This window comes from Acinonyx jubatus, chromosome D1 (assembly GCF_027475565.1).
Source record: "Acinonyx jubatus isolate Ajub_Pintada_27869175 chromosome D1, VMU_Ajub_asm_v1.0, whole genome shotgun sequence".
Lineage (NCBI taxonomy): Eukaryota > Metazoa > Chordata > Mammalia > Carnivora > Felidae > Acinonyx > Acinonyx jubatus.
Window position 1 is genome coordinate 36,737,336 of NC_069390.1, and position 21,861 is coordinate 36,759,196.

Below are 21,861 nucleotides of genomic sequence, written 5' to 3' on the forward strand. Positions count from 1 at the left end.
GTGATTCTATGATTCCGCTGGCTTGTATTTTTTGCCAGAGATTCCTACAACCAGGACATTAGAGCAACTATGTGGTGTAAAGATCTTATCCCAGGGATGTTCTACTCATTAGAACCATTTACGCCTATTTCATACATTGGCAGAGATCAGTTTATCATATTGGACCATTTGCATGTCACTGAAAGTTGAGCCTTAAAAGGAAAGGGGTATCAAATGATTAAAGCTTTAATGACTAAGAGAGAGAAAACTGAGTGTATGGCTCAATGATGGCATCTGCAACGAGAAGGGACATTATTCAGATGTTTGCATGTTTGCTAGTGCCAACCCAAAACGATCTGAGCCGGTTTTCCAAATGGAGATATAAAATAGTAAAGGAAGTGAATAAAAGGTGAGAGTTTCATCCAAGGAAACAATATGCTGCAAGTATACAGCAAAATGTGAAGTCCTCCCTCATCTAAATAACACCACGATTCCAATAAACCTCTGTACCCTTTTTCAGAAGATGGGAAGCTTAGCCAGTGACCAGAAAAATGAGCAGTCAGCTAATTAACCTGATGCCTTTTACAAGTCTCTTTAGTTATTCTCAAATTTGCAACGGTATCAGGTTGCTGATTTTTCTTCTTCTAAAGAGTTCAAATTTTTAATGTCATCATCGGAAATAAATGCAGAACAACAACAAAGAAGCTCACTCATAATTCTATGCCCTCAACAATTAAAAACTTTTGAATTATTTCTCTTCTCTTCAAGTCTTAATCAGAATTATATATAATTTCTATATTATGTATATAATATAGAGATATTTATATAAGTATTTATGTGAGTACGGTTTCAAAATCTGGATTTTTTTCTACTTAACATTGTATCTTCAGTATTTCCCCACAATGATACACAAAAGTTTCCAAAATGATCATTTCTAGTATCTGAATGGTTATATTTTTCCATCATCAGACATGCAAATTATTTCTAATTGTGTTGTTGTACAACAAATCTCTTCCTTCACGTAGTGGTTTCTTTCCTTTAGATTAGAGGTTTCAAGTTTCAGCACACATCAGAATTACCCGGAGGGCTTGTTCAAACAGATGGCTAGCTGCCACCCCAGGTGAGGCCCAAGAATTTGCGATTCCACCAACTTTCTAGATGATGCCAATGCTGCTTATCTGGGACATCACTTTTTTTTTTTTTTTTAGTGTAGTCTTTCTTTTTTTTAAAAAAAAACAAGCTCTATGCTCAACATGGGGCTTGAACTCATGACTCCAAGATCAAGAGTTGCATGCTCTACTGACTGAGTCAACCATGCACCCCGCAGGGAGATCACTTTAAAAGTTACTATCATTTATATAGAATATTATCATCATTGAATTGGGACTGACAAATCGAATAGTACATTTTCATGGCATCTAAGAAATATTTCGCAAAAACCCTTCCTACAAGCTTATACAGATGTATATTGGCACCTGACTTCTTGATACTGGAAGCCTGTGTAGAAACCAAGTAACTGAATGAACGAAAACACTGGAAAATGCGCATGTTTCTCATCCTCAAAATCACAACTTTAGGCCTCAGATCCATGTATTTATATTCCAGAGATACATAGCATGGCCAAATGGTAACATCCAAACATCTGCCACCACAGAAGTCAACAAGGAGCTTTTTGGCATCATTGTCCAATTTCAAGTCAGTGAAACATAACTGAAATACCTCGGAGGAAAGAAAGCACTTAGCTTGCTTGTCCACCAGATAGTTCAAAAACAATGTCACCCACTGGAAGATGTAAGGCAAAAATCTGGCTTCAAGAAATTGTTTTTACATTTAGAAACAAGAGCATCGTGACTTTGTTAGGGGACTACTTGCATGCTTGCCTAAAAGACACAGTCAAAAATCTCAGACATTCTTTATATTTGGGTAGACATTAGTCTCTCAACCTTAAATGAAGATATATATGTGTATAAACAAACATGCCCACATAAGCATACAGATGTGTGTACATAAGTACACATGCATAGCCAGATATGCAAAGTAGTTATTCATACCTTGCTTTCTAGAAACTCACAGATAAGACATATGCTTAGCAAAGACAACATCTGCCAAAAATGTCTTCTGGGCTCTTTCTCTCTAATCTGCAAACATTCTTGTATTTTTCATTCTGATCTTTTCTTATTATATCTTTTTGAATGTATAAGGAGAAGTTGCGTTCATATACATAATAATCATAAAACCATACGTAGGTAAGGTGATTGGGTGTTGTCAACAAACCTTGAAATCAGTTAGCAATGAACTTGTTAACTCTGGCTTATGTTGAGAAGCGTAGATCAAGAGTAAATGTACGAGGTACAGACTTATTCAGAGAATCTTGTATTTATGACTTTCTAAGGGGTAGAAAGTCTGTGTTTTGGCAATTGTATTACCTTTAAGTAAATGCTAAGTCAACAGTCTTAACAGACCTAAATGACTCTAAATTGCTCTTCGGATGGACAAGTTCACTATGGCCATATGAAAATACTGCTGTTCTCAGGATGGACAGAACACTAGGGGATAAATGATAATATACCATGTATATTTCACCGTTTGTACATGTTACATAATAATATGCATAAATGTATTGACTTATAATGTAGTAAATATGACCATACCTTGCAGCCTCAAAAGAGATACGGCAAAGTTTAAAATATGCCCATGTTAAAAGTGCAAAAATAAAAACCACAGAACTGCAATTCAGGGACAGGGAGGCAATCCCCCCCTAGTGTGTTTGAGATTTTGACTCTAGGCACTTAGTACTTAATCCTGGTGTTCAGAGCAACTTAAAGTTAAGATGTTAGCAGCAACAACCAATTGATCATTTGAAAACCAATACCCTAGGCATTTTGAGTAGTAACTGTCAGCTCCTTACAATAAGTGAGTGCAAAATGACAATCAATTAAATATGGTCTGCGCCACAAATCAAAAAGTATTAGCCAAAGTGCATACACATCAATGAGACTTTTTTAGCTCGTGAATTCAGTGTAGAAGAAGAAATAGGGAGACAGCATATAATGAAAGGTGGATATAGTCTTCATGTGAAATTTCAGCTCCTAGACACAACAGAATGGGAGGTAAAGGGAAAGCAGAGACAAGGAGAGGGGTGTTTTTAAAATCAACTTACTCCATGGTGGGGGTGGGGTGGAGAATAGACTCCTAGCAAGCTGAGGGATAAGAATTTCAACGAATACGTATTAATATAATTTCCTTTTTTGGCAAACAGTTTTAGTTTCCAATTTATGCAATGATAGTAAGTTTCCTTTTAAAAGGATTTGAAAAAAAAATGGACCAATTTTAAAGTGAAATCTGTTGTAAAAAAAAAAAACAGTATAAATTACCTGTGGACGTTGCAAAAAGAGAAAGGGGAGGACTACGGGTCATTATAACACTGTTCTACAGCACTTGTCATAGCTGAGTGATGCCCTAACTTGCGGGGCCAGTCAGGGAATGACCATATCCCAGTTAACCCTCTTAGTGCGCTTGGAACATCAAAAGCATGAAACTGAATGTGTGCGATATGTTCTGCTTTGTTAACTGACATTAAATTCAAACACTATCACTCAGGACTTGGAGGCAACTGTTTTCAGTAAAGCAAATCTCAATACCTCTAGAAACAAGCCATGAAAAGATTTCACTTGAAAGGAAACCATTTTCTGAACACAAAAACAGAGCATCAAAAAATACCCTATCTGTCCAATATGATATAAACTCAGGTTATTTATAAACGTGGGTATTAAATTCTCAGACCACTGACTCAATATGGAAGACCAGACAGAAATAGACATATGTGATATATATTTTTGCCTAAAGATATTGGGTTACATTATAGGGAAAAGCATCTAATTTACTGATCATGTGTTTGTTAACATTTCTAAATAAATGAAGCCCTATGTTTTGATTCCAGGCACTAAGGCCTAATGTTCTCAAGAAGCATGAGTTTCAATTGAGAAAGATCAACCTAGTCAAATGTAAACACATTTGCTAAATCCTTATTTTTTAATGTACTAAAGCAAAAGAAGGCAGCTTGGCAAAAATAAACATGTATGTAATCTTTGTAATAAGGAATTAGAGAACAATAAGCAATTACTAAGGCAACTGTCTATCTGGGCGAGGACATTCTTGCAGATTTGTTCTCAAACCTCTAACGGTCACATATCAGTATATTTTTTTCATTGCCATTACAAAGCAAAATAGCAATTATTAGCTGGAAGTTTTTTAAAAAATCAATAACATGGCTCTAAAATTAGATTAAAATACAAAATGATTGACATTATTTTTGAGGATGAATTATGATTAAACTTTTCTTCTAATTATATGCTGTAGAGCCTTAAAAAATTCTCACGTGAATAATTTTCAGTCAAAAGTTGAAATTAAGAAAACTTTACAGTGACAAAATTACTACTGGGTCATCACTGACTTTGAGTATTGTTAGGCATTTTCATTGATGGTACTTGATGTACACATTCATTCTGCTCTACAAAACAGAATAACAAGCAAGATACTTCAACTTATTCATATGAGAGAATACAGTTCCTCTGAATCATAACCTCTGTTCTTTAGGAAACGACTAAAAAATATGGTAGAAAAATACTTATGAATTGCAGATTTCTAGGTATAGGTCAGTACTATATTTTCATCTTCTCGTTTTTGAAAAGAAGAATCTTGGTCTTAGGAAAAGTCACAAACTTATTTTGAGATTAAATGATTTTGATTATTGACAAAACAGATCAAATGAAAGGCATGAAATGTTACTTTGAGCCCCTAGTAACAGCCTAAAACCTCTTGTGGTATCTAGTCAGATTTTTCATTAGTAAAATGGACATTAATGATTGTAAATGATTGTAAAACGGACAGAGACCACCAGAACATTCATTGGCACACATCCACGTTTCTTTATTCTAACCCAGAACACTAAGTGAGAAATGGCGGTCACTATTTAACCATGCCATTGGAATGAGCTTTCATTCTTCTCGCTCTGGTTCATTACCCAAACTTCTGAACCCAAATCATGTTCAAATCATTTGAAAGTTACCAGAACCAATAGGATGATCATGTTCTAAACTTGGAATATGGAAGACTAGGACAGAACACTATTTCTGTTTCCCATGGGGATGGGAGGCAGAGGTCGGTGGATAGTGGTGGTGGTGGGGTTAGTTCCTTTGAAACTAAATGTGTAAACAGAAAAGGAATTTGATTTTTCTTTTTCTCATTCTACTCGATCTCTATGATTTGTTTGGTGTGTGTGTTTGTATCTATGTAAAAAGAGAAAGATAGTTCTATTTATTTAGCCCTCAGTAGTAATTATGTATAATACATTTAAAAACATGTTCATACCTGGTATCTTCCAATCCAACTGTAAACACCATAAGGGAAGTTCTTGCTTAGTTACAGGTCATATTTCCCCTATAACCACCAACTCCAGCCCTGAATATTCTCATAAAGGACAAGATACCAAGTAAAAAGTAAAACTTTACCCTAATGAAGAGGATCTTTTCTCCCACTCGGTATCTTCCTTGGGAGAGCCTCTCCACACAGAATTTGTTTGGGCATTTGCAAGGAGGGTCTTCAGAAATTCGCTTCACCTGAAAGAGAAAAGCAAGCAAGTTCATTTTCCTTAATCAGGTTCCATTTAGATTGATTTGTTCCATGGGTTCAAAGGCCCTGGACCATTAATGTTTTCAAATTTGTTCTATATTAAACTATGGACATGATATAAGCACAGAAATATCACATTACACCCTAACTATGTAAAAGTCAGGCCCTGAAGGCATTTTCTGAAGGCCAAATAACTGCACTAAGGCATAAGTTGGATGATGACAATAATAATGATGCTGGAGGATAATGATGAGCAAATCCCTTGGCAGTGGAGGAATAATGAGTAAGGTTCTCACTGGGGAGAATTAAAAAGATAGTGTACATCCGGTTGCCAAGATAAACAGATTGAAAGCTAGAACAGAATGTATGCTAACAGAGTAAAATTTCCTTACTATAATTGTGATGATATTAATTTTACCATTTTAAAAATAGATGAGAATTAAATTATTATTTTTAAAAAATGAACCCATTGTTTCATATCATTTTGAACTCTAAGATTTCCTTTAGGAAGTTGTCTCTATTTCACCCAGAGTCACCCAGAAATTCACTCCACCTCAGTAAACCTCACCTACCAAAACCTATTTGTGTGGCAGTATCTTACAATTTCCATGTTATAGAATTCATGTCTGAATATCGGAGTCCATCTCTATTTTCTCTATCTCGCTACTCTTTAAAAAATACATAATCTAAGTGATATGCACACAACACTTATAAACAGTTGTGGCTCTTAGACGATAATGGATAGTCCATGATTTAAAAAAAAATTTTTGTTAATGTTTATTTTTGAGAGAGAGAGACAGCATGAGCAGGGGAGGGGCAGAGAGAGAGGAAGACACACAATGTGAAGCAGGCTTCAGGCTCTGAGCTGTCTGCACAGAGCCCAATGCGGGGCTCGAACTCACGAACTGTGAGATCATCACCTGAGCCAAAGCTTAACCAACTGAGCCACGCAGGTGCCCCTGGATAGTCCAAGATTTTAGGAACAAGTTTATACTTATGTTTTCCTTGACTGGGAAGATGCCATGCTGTATCTCATAACTGTCCTCTCTCCAACTAACCAACCGAACAAACAAACCAGAACAATAATTTCCTGTGTTTTGAGCCAAGGTCACCATGGAAGAAAGAAAAGAAAGGCTGCCATGTGCCGCCTGCATTTGAGAAGCTAGATAGAACAAATTTAGATCCTAAAGGAATTCACTCGGGCTCCCCTCACCCAAATTCTTTCTACCACAAAGATACGGTTCCTGGAGCTTTGTCATTTTACATTTATTTATTTTGAGAGAGAAAGAGTACAAGCAAGGGAGGGTCAGAGAGAGAGGGAGAGAGAGAAAATCCCAAGCAGGCTCTGCACTGACAGTACAGAGCCCAATGCAAGGGTTGAACTCAAGAACTATGAGATCATGACCTGAGCCAAAACCAAGAGTCAGACACCTAACCGACTGAGCCACAGAGGTGCCCCAGGAGTTTTTTCATTAAAGAAACTCAAATAGTCCCTCAACTCAATGTCTGACTTTAATCAGCCTTCCACTAGGTAAAAACCACGGGAAGAGTGACACACGAACACACGTGCATGTTGGTGTGAAGGACTCAAACAGCTTGGTTTCCCTAGAATAAGAGAGGCTTTAGAAAGAATGGAAGCATAAGACACTAGAGGGAAAACTAGAAAGGGTGGAGGAATCCTGAAGCAAAACTTACCTTAAGAACTATACAATATGCCTCAGTGAAGACCTATAAAGAATTAACACTATTGCTGAGGGAAAGAGAATCAACCTCAGGATGTATGTTTTCATCAGCCCCCTCCAGAATCCCTGATGTTACCAACATACAAACCTATAACTCTTGGTACTTATTTTTACCATAGCAAATTGTGTCTCAGTTATTGGTTAACCTTAATGTCTCTTTGCTTGATTGTGAGTTACATTGGGTTAAGATAATATCTCATTACAGTTTTAACTTCTTGAAATAAAGCATGATGCCTTAATGGAATATGTGTTCAATAAATGCATATTGAATAATAAATGAATGGTAAATAAGACATGTACCTATATAGGACACAGGTGGAAATTAATGCAATAAATCAAGACTGGATTCAAAGAATAGTAGAAATGGTTTTCACTGAAAAATGAGGAAGCTACCTAACAATCATTAAGTTAGTGATTGGGCCCATGTCTTTGAGTTATGAATTTTTTGTACTGTATAAAACTTGGCTCACAGCTATATACACCCACCCACCCCAGTATTAAGAGAATTCTGCCCCTAGGGATTTTTTTTGAAGGGATATTCTTGAACAAGATGGAAATTATCGAACAAGAAGTACAAAAATTGGGTAATACAAGTGTCATTCCCTTCCATAATGAGGAACCACATTCTGGGGTATGGAGGTGTCAATGAACGTAGGCTGTTTTCAGAGTCCCTCTATGTGTATCTCTTTCTATACATGTTTCTTAAAATGTGTTTAAAATAAAGATGTATACATAGTACAACTATATATAAATTATGTTGAATTTATACCACTGCTAATTCATACCATAACTTTTCACCCCAATAAGGGCTTCCGTAAGAAAGGAAGGAAGGAAAGAAGGGAGAGATGAAAAGAAGGGAGGGAGGGAGAAGGACTTTGGCCATCCAGAAGAAAATCAGGCAGTGAGCATTGTAAAAACACATGGCCCAAACTTTAGGAGAGCCATACTTGGCACAGCTTCACTGCCACATAGTAACTGGACAAAACAGTAGACTGGTGTCCAAGTGGTTCCTCTGCTAAGACAATACAATCACAATTATATATGGAAAGTATTTCCGCCTTGAAATGTTCTTATACAAAACAAAGAAACTATTGGGATGAAATGAAGTAAAACACAAGGAACATTTTCTCAAGTGACCTGCCCTTCTCCAATGCCTTCCTAGCTTTGAAAATGGACTGGTTTTTTTAAAACCAAGGGCTTTTTTGTAGTTGTGTGAGGGGTGGAGGCAGAAATGGAAGAGACAAGGCCAGACTGTGGGTAGTGGAAATATATTGTTAAGTCAACAGTTACTGATGACATCTGTGCTTCTAATATTACCTTGGGATAAGTCAGTCTGGCAGGTGTTCTGTTTTTGGCCAGGAACCCAGCCAATTTTCTGCTGAAATAGGATTTCAAGAGGAGCCTGATTACTCAGAATTATACTATCTCTCATCCCCAGACTGAGGAAGTTGATGGAGAAGAGGAAGAAAGTAAGAATGGTTTCTTAGAACTGTATTCAATTCATTGTGTGGGAATGCGCTCACCATGAGGGAAGGCAAACAGAGAACTCAACCTAACCCCACTGTTTTATCACAGCTGATTCCCTCTATCAGGACATCTGGAGAATATATTCATCTGAATGGACTCCACTGTGTTTCTCTGATGATATCTTGATTAAAGAAGGTGGCACGGATTATCTGCATAAAGGTCACCAATTTTTTTTTTCAATTTTCCACAATTTCTCAAAAGAAATGTGAGGAAACATTGAAAGTTTCAAACTGGCAGTTATTGCTGGAACTGTTCATTGGAATATGATATCTTAGCACAGGTCAGCTTCTCTTTCTTTTTCTTTACTCTTTTCTCTTCCCTCTCCCCGCTTTTTTCTTCTTTTGCTCCCCGTCTTTCTTCTCCTTCCTTTCCTTTTTTTTTAGTAAAATAATAACTTTTCCAGAGTAAAAATAGCCAATATTATTAAATAAACACAGGGACTTTGCAAGCAATTTCTATCTTATACCTTATTCTACAGTGCATTCTGCAGTTCATGACTTTCAACTCCCCAATGGCTATATATGCCTTACATACAGTGAAGCAGTTGCCATAGGAACTCTATCTATTTGACATATGAAGCTCGGATTTAAACCATTAGTGAATCTCAGATTATTTTTTGTCTTTGTTCCACTGTCCCTGAAATAAAATACGCCAATGAGAAACTATCACTTAAGCAGAATGTGAATATTTCAACGCAATTTCCCCAATGTAGCATGAAGGAGACTGTAAGAGACTCCTGTGGCCAAATAAGTTTGGAAAATTCCAGATTAAACAAGACCGTATTATAGAACTCACTACTGCCTTTGACATGCCAAAGAGCACTGCCAAACTCCAGATAGGGACTGTAGTAAGCTGCATTTCTCAAACTAACATAACCATAGAATTGTTTTCCCCATGGGGCATCTGGCAGTGTGTTTGATTAAACATTATTTGAGAAAGGCTGGTTTAAAGACTTTTAAAACATAGTATTCTAGCTGGCAACAATACAGAAATATCCACTTTACACATTTCCTACATTCAGTTAAAACCCCTTAACTAAATAGATGGTTATGTTCCCAAACTCCATTTGGTAAATGTTAAAGGGTGTTTAAAGCTCTTCTGAAATCCCCTTCTTTGTTTGCAGTGGAGTGAGCAGAGCCTGGAGTAGAGAGAACCACCACAGAGTGACAATCTGGCCATCTTAAAGACAGTGCCCATCTCATTCTACTCAGCTGGAATATTGGCAAAACTTTTCAAAAGTCCCTTTCATACTTATTGCACCACCTTCTCCCTCCTGTCATTGTTCTCCTCCTCAAGATGAGGATGATCACACACTGGACAAGCTGGTGAAAAAAATGGACCCTTTCTGGCTACTTCTCCCAGGTTCATGTAAATGGCTTCAAGTGGCAATGTCTCCACCCTCTGCAAAGCTACAGCACGGTTGAGTAGTACACATATCCCCAGAACACATGGCTTTTCTTCATAAATAGAAAAAAGGCAGAAGCTTTTTTAAACATTTTTTACTTACGTTGTTAATTTATCCAGTGTGATAGAGATGAATAAAATATGGTCCTGTCACTGAGAACGAGAATTACACCCAGAGAAGAATGGGCATTTATGCCCAATAAGGCACATCCCTCATTAAATATACACAAAACTTTGGGGGCATCAAGGACTAATTTGTCCATTTTGCCTGGGATAAGAGATGCCAACAAAGTTTACAGGAGGCTGTGCAAACTGAATTTTAAAAGATGAAAGAGTACTTAAATGAACATTCAAAGGGTGAGTAAGCAGAATTCTGGTGAGGAAAGCAAGTGAGGAAAAACACAGAATGTAAAATTTCCTTAGAAATTTGGGATTAGCAGACATGCTTACAATGGATATATCAGAATGCAAGAATAAGTCCGGAGGATAAAAAGTCAAGGAAAGACAAAATGGGCCAGAACATGGAGGGCTCACGTAGCATATAAATGAGTTTGGGCATTACCTTGGAATGTCACAGGGAACCCCTATATAATTTTAATCAAGTCTGAGTTGCATTTTTTGCTAATCATTCTGGTAGCAATAATATTCAGGGGAGAAAATTATAAGAACAGAAAACAGTATCAAACACCAGAAAGTGGTCTCATAATTTGAGAACTAAAAAAAAATTCATTTGGTTCAGAAATTTACTCATTAAAAGTCTAAGCATTGACTTGGCCAGAACTCTACATATAACGCACTGGAGAAAGTCAACAGAGGTCACAGCTAAGACAAAAAGGGAAAAAAAAAATCAAGTGCAATAGCCCCAGAGAAACACTTTATAAGAAAGACTAAAGGAACATCTTATTCTAAAATAAGTTGAATCCAAGAAGTATAGCTAGGAAAGGAAAAAAAAATGTTCTCATCATTTTATAAATAACACACCATTATCTACTATTAATACAATATTTTATTTAATTTCCTTTATTTCTAATAAAAATGAGAATTATGAGAAGCAAGCAAGGCATGTGACCAAACCTAAAAACAGTCCTGTGGTTATAAAATCCTTTTAGATGGCATTGTATTAACATGCCCTGCTTAGTCTTTAATTCCTGAGTGGATTGAACAAAAGAAAACTCAATTAAATTGGTATTGGCTAAGATACCCTGACAAGCTAAGGTGAAGCTTGTTGCCCTTGGAAATGGAAATTCTCAATCTGTCAAACTGTTGCACTTCTGCTTATCTGAATCTGCAATATAGGCCATTGTGTCACATGGGGAAAAGCAAAAGATGAGGCAATGTGTCTGCAGCCTATAGTGTCAGTCAGCCATTTTCCCAGCTCTTTGCAGCTCAGACCCTAGAGAAGGAAACCAAGCTATGGGCCAGCACTGCTTTGCAGTCCTGCCTAGCCCACATAACTGGTGTTATGGTTGTTGCTAGTTTCTAAGGATTTTGCCCATGTCGGAGACATACTTCAGTCTCACATCCCTAAGGTAACCAGTTTTTTGAAAAGTTGCATCAGTACTTTTTAGATTTGCACTCAAATTAGATGTGCTGGGAGATGAATGCTTGCACATCATCAAACACACTTCGTATAACCAAAAGCTACTTTTAACAGACAACAGAGGTAGCCAGAGCATTTTAATTCATCCAGTTTGCTGTTACTCCCAGAATCTGTTTTGTGTGATTATGAGGGTATAATGAAACTATTCCCTAATCTGCCAAAGACTGTGACTCTGGGACTTTGCTAAGTAGAACGGTGGGGACCCCAGATAGTTCGCAAAACCGGGTTGGGATCTAAGCTCCTCTCCCCTCAGCAGGTGATTCAACCCCAAAGTTTCAGCTTCTTCAACAAGAAACGTATCCTCTGATAACAACAGCACTTGAAAAACAATGACGGATCCTGACCCTTAGCAGGCAGGCACCAAAGGGCCATTATGTTCCCTGTGGTATGTTTGTGTTCTCTTCTTTAACAAACCTCAAGATCTCATGCCTCAGGCTCCTTATCTGTGAAATGAAGAACCGTGAACCAAAACTATCAAGGTTGAACTGTTTGTAAAGGTAACTTTTAGGAAGCCAACTTAATTAGCCTAAAATTTTAGATACTGCTCAGTAGAATTAAGTGATACTTTATTGCAAATGACTGGCTCAGTTTTGAATCACAGATTAGCTACTTCAACTGTTGTAGGACTACAAACTTTTTCATAGGATTTCAAAATGAATTTCAAAGGTTAGACTGATAAGAAATTATACAGAATGAGTTCTGAAGTTCAAAAAAGACAAAGTGCTAGTAAGAAGTCCAACCAATTCTACTTACTGCATCATCCAGTAAGTTCCCCGTACTCTTTTTTCCAGAAGACTTTGATGAAGGAGAAGGTGAAGGAGAAGGGGCAGAAAGTGTTTCTTCTTGTTCAATCTCTTTTTCCAATTTTATCAAACCAGGAGGTTCCACACCATACCTTTTAAAAGACACCAGATCAATACACATGCATAACTTATAAAGATAGACTTGCCATATGTTACGTTTGATCATGAACTGCATAGGACCAAATTGCTGACTTTAAAACTAACTTTCTCTGGCATTGAAATGGTAAGTTCTTAAATTGGCATCCTTTAAAGCAGGAAAAAACACACATATCTGATTTAGATATATGTATCTATAGATGTGTGTTTTGAAGATATGGGTCTGTAAATAAAGATACACACACATACACACTTATGTTTAGATATGTATACACACACACTAATAGACATCTGACATATTAAGAATAAAAATACCCCATGTAATATATTGAGGCAATAACATGAATTAGCATGTAAAGTTTAGTCTTCAGCTTTTAGATTTACTAGCTTTGAGATTAATGTTATAACTGAATTTCTATTCTGAACACAAACTTGTTAAAGACAAAAATAGCAATCCCCAAGGTAAACATCCTTATTCGCTGCTAATTGTACAACTCCTATGAGCCCAGAACAATGTACTATGGGTTATACTGTGTCATATGTGATACTCTTAAAAACAACACAAGGAGGAGCACTTGGGTGGCTCATTTGGTTAAGCATCTGACTTCGGCTCAGGTCATAATCTCGTGGTTCATGAGTTCGAGCCCAGTATCGGGCTCTGTGCTGACAGCTCAGAGCCTGGAGCCTGCTTCACATTCTGTGTCTCCCTCTCTCTGCCCCTCCCCCGCTCATGCTCTGTCTCTCTCTGGCTCTCTGGTTCTCTCTCTCTCAAAAATAAAACAAAGTAATATTTAATAAAATTTAAAAAACAGGGGCACCTGGGGGGCTCAGTCAGCTAAGCGTCTGACTCTTGGTTTTGGCTCAGGTCATGATCTCACAGGCATGGGATGGAGCCCTGTATCAGGCTCTGTGCTAACAGTGTGGAGCCTGCTTGGGATTCTCTGTCTCCCTCTCTCCCTGCCCCTCCCTCACTTGTGCTGTCTCTCAAAATAAATGTCTCTCAAAATAAATAAATAAGCAAAAAAAAATTAAAAACAACATAATGAAGGCATATATAGGGGTATGGTGAAAGAAAATGAATAGGGAGGAAATAGAGTAGCAATTTAGAATAATAATATATTAAAAATTCTGTGTTATAAATTATCAGTGCCATAGGAGTTCAAGGAAAACAGAGATGTAGTTGTTATCAGCATTCTTATCTCCCATAATTATATTTTTCTTAGGCTAAATTTAAAATTGGTTTGGTTTCTTAGATGCATATCAGTTTATTTAGGTGGAGAAGACCAAAGATAATTCCAGAATTTGGGAGTTGTGAAGGACCTTTGGGATCATCTAGTTATACTCTTACATTTTTACAGAATAACAATCCAGACAGGGTACAGAACTAGCTAGGAGCAAGACAAGAAAATCCAAATTTTTTGAGTGCAGGGCTGAGCCTCTTTTTCTCTGAGATTTGAATCAGGTGATTACATGGAGAGGAAAGGAGAGGGGGAAAAAAGGAGAGAAAAAAAGAAAGAAAGAAGAGGAAAAAGTCCCTTGGAAATATTAAAAACTGGTTACTAATAACCTACAAAGTAAATAATCTATATAGAGAGACTATGTAGAAGGTATGTCTACTACTTTAGTATGAAAAGTATATTAAAAAGATCATTAAATGCAAAAGCTTAGATTATTGTCCTGTTCTAACAGCTTGTTACTTAAACTAACATCATCACATGTGTTCAGTACATACTTGTAAAGGAAGCGATTTCTCCACTCTTGATGTTTTGTTCTGTTGAGGGTGTTCAGTTAGTTTAATTCCTGCCCTCTCTCTTTCATTACTCACTCTTCTCCATCAAGATGAAGGAATTTATCAAATTGTAAAATCTAAGAATCAACTGAGCATGCTTGACTCAGTTCCCCCTTTTTCTAGGGAAGAGGCTGCCTTCAAAAAGGCCCCATTGGAAAACTCCACCTTGGGGCACTTGGGTGGCTCAGTCGGTAAGTGTCCGACTTCAGCTCAGGTCATGATCTTGAGATTCATGAGTTCGAACCCCATGTCGGGCTCTGTGCTGACAGCTCGGAGCCTGGAGCCTGCTTCGGATTCTGTGTCTCCCTCTCTCTCTGCTCCTCCCCCACTCACACTCTGTCTCTCTCTCAAAAATAAATAAACATTAAAAAAATTTTTTTTTAAAGAAAACTCCACCCTGACTCATCTTTGTAATTAGGTAGTTAAATTGGCCAACTTCTGGAGGTCAGTTAAAGATGCTGAGCATGCCTGTCAACATGGATCTTATCAGTAATAAAGGTGCTATTTGATGTTCCATTTGCAACGCTCTTATTTCAATATCTGATTTTTTTCAGAATTTAGAGGCTGAGGATGTATGATGTGTCAGAGGCTCTTTGAAAGCTGAAAACCTGGAATTTAGTACAAAACAGTTTAAGCTGCCACAACTCAACCAAACAATAGCCATTTGGGGAAATGTCTCTAATGAACAAAATAATTTTTAGTTACATAAATCATTAGCTAAAAGACCTAGGCACGATTTACTGCATTTTTAATGTTTTACATATATTATTCAGTTCATGGGACATAAGGACAGCATGCACTAGCCTGCAAATCTGTAACAGTGGAGCCCACAGACTGATTCACAGCATCCCCAGGAGGTGGCATAGATCTTGGCACACAGCAGGTACTCAATGGCTACTATGTGAATGGAAAATAAAAACCCCATAGTGTCATATAACAATGATTGGGGTTCCAAATATGAATGTGGTTTCATTATTCTGGATCTTTAATTGCCTATCATTGTAATAAAACATGTCAATAGTAAGTGCATAGAAATGATTTACCAAAAGTTTTTCCAGATTTAAAACCCCGTCCAAAACCAACCCAAATACATCTTTTGTTTTTCCTTTCTGCTACTTCATTAATTACACTGAACCCAACCCAGCATCTCATTACTGTTGACAAGTACCAACAACACTCACGTGGAGATTTGTGTATCATTTTTCCCTGAGGTAGACTTGAGCTAACTGTGCCATTGACCTATTCTTTAAATTTAGCAAGTCACTTAACCTCTGGAAGTCTGTTTTCTATCAGGAAAGTAGAAATGAAAATGGCCTGCCCTAGAGGTCCTATGGAACAGTGCAGGGAGGGAGGGAGAATGCTGGAAAAACAACTACTGCTGACCAGCTTTAATGTATCCAGCACTTTTGGGCATCTTGACGTACATTATTTCTGAGGCTCCTTTTAAGTTCAATGGAAAATGGAAATTCTGACTCCTGCGTTTTAATAATGTTAGAAGGAATTTTAAAGGAGTATCCATTATATGCTCGGTACAGGGTCTAATACATGGCATAGCCTCTGAAAATGTGTTGGTAATTGACATATCAAAGGTTGTACCACTAGGAAACTGCAGCACTAAGGTACTTTGGGCAAAGCTTTTGAAAAATATATTACACCACCAGATGAAATAATGTAACAGCCTGAATACTAAGATGTAAAGTAGTATTATCACTACTGTTTATATTATTACTATTGTTTGTATCTGTACAAAAGAACTTATTACAGGCTTTCTTTATACCAGTTTCAACAGCAGAAAATATCTCAGTGCTGGAGTGTCACACAGCAAGTTATAAATTCAGCTTTGCTACTACCTCACCCTTTTTAATCTCCCTGGATTTCTTTGAATTCTTAGTCCATCAAGGCATAAAATTGTGTTATGTTTTAATGTTCTTAAGAGAATAACACAAACCGGGCAGTGAAGCTAGAGGAATTTAACACACTAGAATTCGCAGCCAATTAAAAGTCAGTCATAAGTAAAAGCATCATATTTCAAAGTACAAATTAAGCCAATTGGAAAATATGATTTCATTTGTAATTGTTGGTGGAATCAGGCCACCTTTCAGGAATAGGCTGCATAATTTCTTTCTTTCTTTCTTTCTTTCTTTCTTTCTTTCTTTCTTTCTTTCTTTCTTTCTCTTTCTTTCATTTCTTTCTCTCTCTTTCTTCCTTCCTTCCTCCCTTCCTCTTTTCCCTTTCTTCCTTTCCTCCCTCCCTCCCTCCCTCTCTCTCTTTTTTTCAAAGAAAAATAATAAAAAATATGTTACTAGAGTAACAACAGCCTTCACCATATCCGATACAAAGTAGACTTAGTTTGAATGAAGTTGGTAACAAAGACTTATGTAGAAAACCTTGCCCTGGAGGCTTTTCTTTATCTGGGAATGTTGAAAATTAGCTCTGCCACTGAACATAGAAAATCAACACTAAGCTCCAAATCTCTGCTTATATTGGCTTTTAAATACTTCAAGCTGCCTAAGGTAGAGTCAGCTAGTCCCAAAATGCACACTTAAATACGGTTCATTGGCTTCCTGTCTGTCTGGAGATGTCAACAGGCTGTAAATCATGACATTCCCCTGGGGCTGGGGGCCCACACCTGCAAGCCAACTTAGTCACCAAATAGGTCTTTTTTTTTCTACTCTCCAAAAGGCTGCTCCGTTCTGCTTTCCATGATTAATTCTATACCACTTCACATTTCTACTTTGTGAGGCTTTCACAAATCTACACTCTTTCGTATTCCTTTTTGGCTATTAGATTTTAGGGTTTTGGAAAAGAGAGTTTGTTGCTTTCCCACTGAATAAGGGTCAAACTAAAGATAGCAAGAAGGTTGAAGGCACAAAAATCTTCTGTATACTCCAGTTATAGAAGACTAGAGTGAGTAATGAAAGGGCAATGAATTTGGTTTTGTCTCATTGAAAAAACAATGCAAAGGGCTAGGAGAAGGCTCTTCTGGTTAAGGATTTTATCAAGAGGTTCTAGGAATGGTGTTTTTATTTTTCTGGCACATGACACAATTTTTGAGATTAGTCTAGATGACATGGTTTAGCTTCCAAACTGAGCCCTGAATGAGAGAATTCATTCAAACTATTAACTAGACTAGAATTTTCAAACAAAAGACATCCGGGGCCTATTTCACTAGAGTTAGGGGGAGACATTTTATTTATTTTTTTTAATTTTTTTTTTCAACGTTTTTTATTTATTTTTGGGACAGAGAGAGACAGAGCATGAACGGGGGAGGGGCAGAGAGAGAGGGAGACACAGAATCGGAAACAGGCTCCAGGCTCCGAGCCATCAGCCCAGAGCCTGACGCGGGGCTCGAACCCACGGGCCGCGAGATCGTGACCTGGCTCAAGTCGGACGCTCAACCGACTGCGCCACCCAGGCGCCCCAAGGGGGAGACATTTTAAAAACTCCCCCTTTTGAGGGCAGATAAGTTTAGAGATAAATGAATAAGTTTTTGGTTAACAGATAGTTAGTTTATAGGTTCTTGCAGTTTTGCCCATTTTTATTCTGTTTGGAAGTAATTTAAAGATAGATTTACATTTGGAAGGAAATTTCACCTACATGAACACATGTGATGTTCTTAGTAGTCAGAGTCAAGTGCTTTAATTAGGATGCATTAATTAATAAATTTTGTATAAGAGTATATTTACTTTAAGCAAAATTTAATTAGGCCACGGATTGAAATAGGAGACTAATGAAAATATTCACCAAGTATGTTTCTTTCAAATGGTCATAAATTTTGTTCAAAATTAAGGAAGTACTCAAAAATAAAAATATAAAAAGTTCCACTAAGATATTATTATGGCCCCAAACCAAAATATAAAAAAAAAGTTCACTTTTAGCATAAAGCTAATCTTAACTCTTCAGTCTGTAAGAGGGTGAATTTACAGGAACATTTTTCAGCAATGAATATCAAAGCATTGTCATTATAAAGATCTTCCAGTGTTTATTGACCTGTTTTTGCTGAGTGTTTTACTTTTCAAAAGAAAAACATGCATATTTTACACTCAGAAACTGACTTGTTTCTGAAATATTAGCAGTGGGATTTCACTCTCCAGTGATGATAGCTCTATTTCGCTGAAAATAAAAGGAAATTTTACCCATGAGAACAAAAACAAGTGGTCTCATTCTCCCATCTCAGAACTCAGAGAAGCCCAGCTCCAATGGGGCTTAGCTGAGTGTTCCCAGGCAAAAGAACATGGCAGAGAATCAGAAGCATCCTGAGAATCATATCTGAAGTGATGTTGATGCTTTTAAGATAACATCTGTGTAATTTTAAGATGTAAGTGTTCACAATCAAATATAAAAAAAAAAGCATCATCTATCAGTGATTTTTTTTTTAAATGCACACAAACTCCCAAGATTGTACTAGAGACTTTGTTAGAGTCACAACTCATCTACTGTGTGTGCAAATTCATGTATTGACTTTTAAGAGCAAAACTGCCAGTTTTGGCTAAATCTGCCTTAACTCAATAATGTATGTAATCCTCTGTGGAGAAGTGGGGAGAGGAGGAAGCACAAAATAAAGATGTAGACATGGGTTTTAATACGTCTACAGAAAAACTTAGGAGTAAAATTAGATCACGTAGATGAATTTTCCTTTTTTTTTCCTTTAACTAATATGCTCCAACTTAGGGCTTAGGTAATGAGATTTGGGTTTATTGGGTTGTTGACTGTAAAACATAACTGACCTTCTATTAAAATAAAAATAAAAAGGTCTTCAAATGTGTGCAGATAAAATGTGCATACATTTATATTTATTTTTTTTTATTTTTTTAACGTTTGTATTTATTTTTGAGAGAGAGAGAGACAGACAGAGCACAAGCAAGGGAAGGGCAGAGAGAGAGAGGAAGACACAGAATATGTAGCAGGCTCCAGGCTCTGAGCTGTCAGCACAGAGCCCGACGTGGGGCTCAAACTCACAAACCAGAGGTCATGACCTGTGCAGAAGTCAGATGCTTAATCGACTGAGCCACCCAGGCGCCCTGTTTATACATTTATATTTTAATATTCAATCTATCCAGTCGGCATTCGACTGTTTTACCTTATCCTGCACACAACAAAAGTAACACCCTGAATAACCCCAACACATTTCTGGTTTTCAGTGTAGGTGTGCAATACTTCACATCACCTAAATAGGTGAATAAAATAGCAATGTTTACAAATCAAGCATTGTAACATAAAGGTTATCTTAATCCTTAGATAATTCCTTTGTGAAAGTAGTAATATTTTTTTGTAATGTGAATAATTACTGCTTTCACCAGCTCACATGGTCATAGTGCGATGAGAAATTCAGCCACCCATTTCTATCACAGATGCTGCTGCTGCTGATGGCAGGATGAAAATTTGGGGGGGGGGGGGTGATGGTTAGATTTATGGCATAGACTGCAGGAAGGCTTCAAAGATGGATACTTATCTCTAAACTCATCAACTTGTATACATTAAATACGTACAGCTTTTTCTTTGCCAATCGTATGCAATAAAGTGCTTTAAAAAAAAAAAAAAAAAGGAAAGAAAGAAAGAAAAAAATGGAGCAACCCAGAATCTCAATTTTGAAAGATTTGGGGAAAAAAACCCATAACACTTGACATGATCCTTCATTATGAAATTCACCATGCCATTCTGATCCTCTTTCATTAAAATTAAAATTTTAATTTGTTTTATATACTATGGCAAGGGGCAATTTACACCAGACATGGAGATTTCTAAAGGGATTTTGTCATTGGGAAGCATGTCATAGAAAGTTTACTTCAGCAGGATTCCTAATCAGAGTGTTCTGGTCATAAAAAGTGTAATTACAAAAAATAAAACAAACCCAAAACACAGGCAACTAACACAAATTAAAGAGGAAAATGACAACTCACAGCAAATTCTGCAGGTGGTGCAACTCCTTCTCTTTACCTCCATATCACAGCTTTCAGAACCATGATGCTTATTTCATTCATATATTTAGATTATGAAAGCAACAAAATGGAATCTGGCATTGTAGAATATTCTAGCAGTATAATTAAAATAAACAACTGAAGGATGCCTGGGTGGCTCAGCCAATTAGGTGTCCGACTTCGGCTCAGGTCATGATCTCACAGCTCGTGGGTTGGGGCCCCACGTCAGGCTCTGTGCTGACAGCTCGGAGCCTGGAGCCTGCTTCACATTCTGTGTCTCCCTCTCGCTCTGCCCCTCCCCCACTGTGCTGTATCTCTCTCTCTCTCTCTCTCTCTCTCTCTCTCTCTCTCTCTCAAATAAATAAACTTAAAAAAATTTTTTTAAATAAATAACTGAACAAAAAGTGTTCTGCCTACCCTTCTATTAAGCAGGAACTCTAGACCATCCATGTTTCTCTCACTTTACCATTTCAGGGACAGTTGCTCATTTACTGAGATTTTACTTGGTGTATTTTCCTCCTGCCTGGGTATTTAACTTCCCCCCTTTTAGGGGACATCTGTAGAGTCCTTGGTAGCCCTTTGACTCAAGGTTGTTTGCCCTACAGGTCAGAAGCCCCAAGACTGGTGGAGGAGTAGTTTAGCAGAGTCCTAGAAGCAACTGATAGCTTGGTCTTACTCCTTCATAGAAACCAAGAAGGTGACAGTGCTGTAGGGGAGTGGGGTTCCAGGAAACAGCTGGACACTACAAGCTCAAACTAAGCCCTAGTGGTAGAGAGATAGAGGCCTAGGGGACCCTCTCCCAAGGCCTTCACACAGTATCTGGGAACAGAGTGGGAGAGAATAGGGAAACCTCCAAATGTCTCAAATTGACTTTTTCACTTTGAGTGGAGCCTCAGTCAGATTTACTTTGAATTCTTTAAAAATAAAAAAGGGGCGCCTGGGTGGCTCAGTGGGTTAAGCGGCCGACTTCGGCTCAGGTCATGGTCTCGCGGTCCGTGAGTTCGAGCCCCGCGTCGGGCTCTGCGCTGACAGCTCAGAGCCTGGAGCCTGTTTCAGATTCTGTGTCTCCCTCTCTCTGACCCTCCCCCGTTCATGCTTTGTCTCTCTCTGTCTCAAAACCAAATAAACATTAAAAAAAATTTTTTTAAATAAAAAAGAAAAAATCTATCTCATACCCACTTATTGCGGTAAGTCAAAATTCACAGCTGATGTCCAACTGTTTGAGATTATGTTGCTATCACATTTTACAGAACTTGGAGTTATTTCTGATTGCAGGTTAGTTTCCCATCGGATCAAACAAAACAAAACAAAACAAAACATAGGTCTATTCACTGGCAGCAAGCTTTCTACCCACTGCTGTAGTCTGATGTGC

General features: G+C 37.6%; 1 protein-coding gene across 4 annotated transcripts in view; it reads right to left on the minus strand.

The window, feature by feature from the left end:
* Window positions 1-21,861, minus strand: part of GAS2 (growth arrest specific 2) — a 129,031-nt gene that overhangs the window by 44,150 nt on the left and 63,020 nt on the right. For all 4 annotated transcript variants that reach the window (XM_053203374.1, XM_053203375.1, XM_027072978.2 and 1 more), the window contains 2 exons: window positions 12,637-12,778; window positions 5,490-5,597 (listed from right to left, as the gene is read on the minus strand). In XM_053203374.1, coding sequence (XP_053059349.1) covers window positions 5,490-5,597; window positions 12,637-12,778 — 250 coding nt within the window. The remainder of the gene's footprint in view (window positions 1-5,489; window positions 5,598-12,636; window positions 12,779-21,861) is intronic.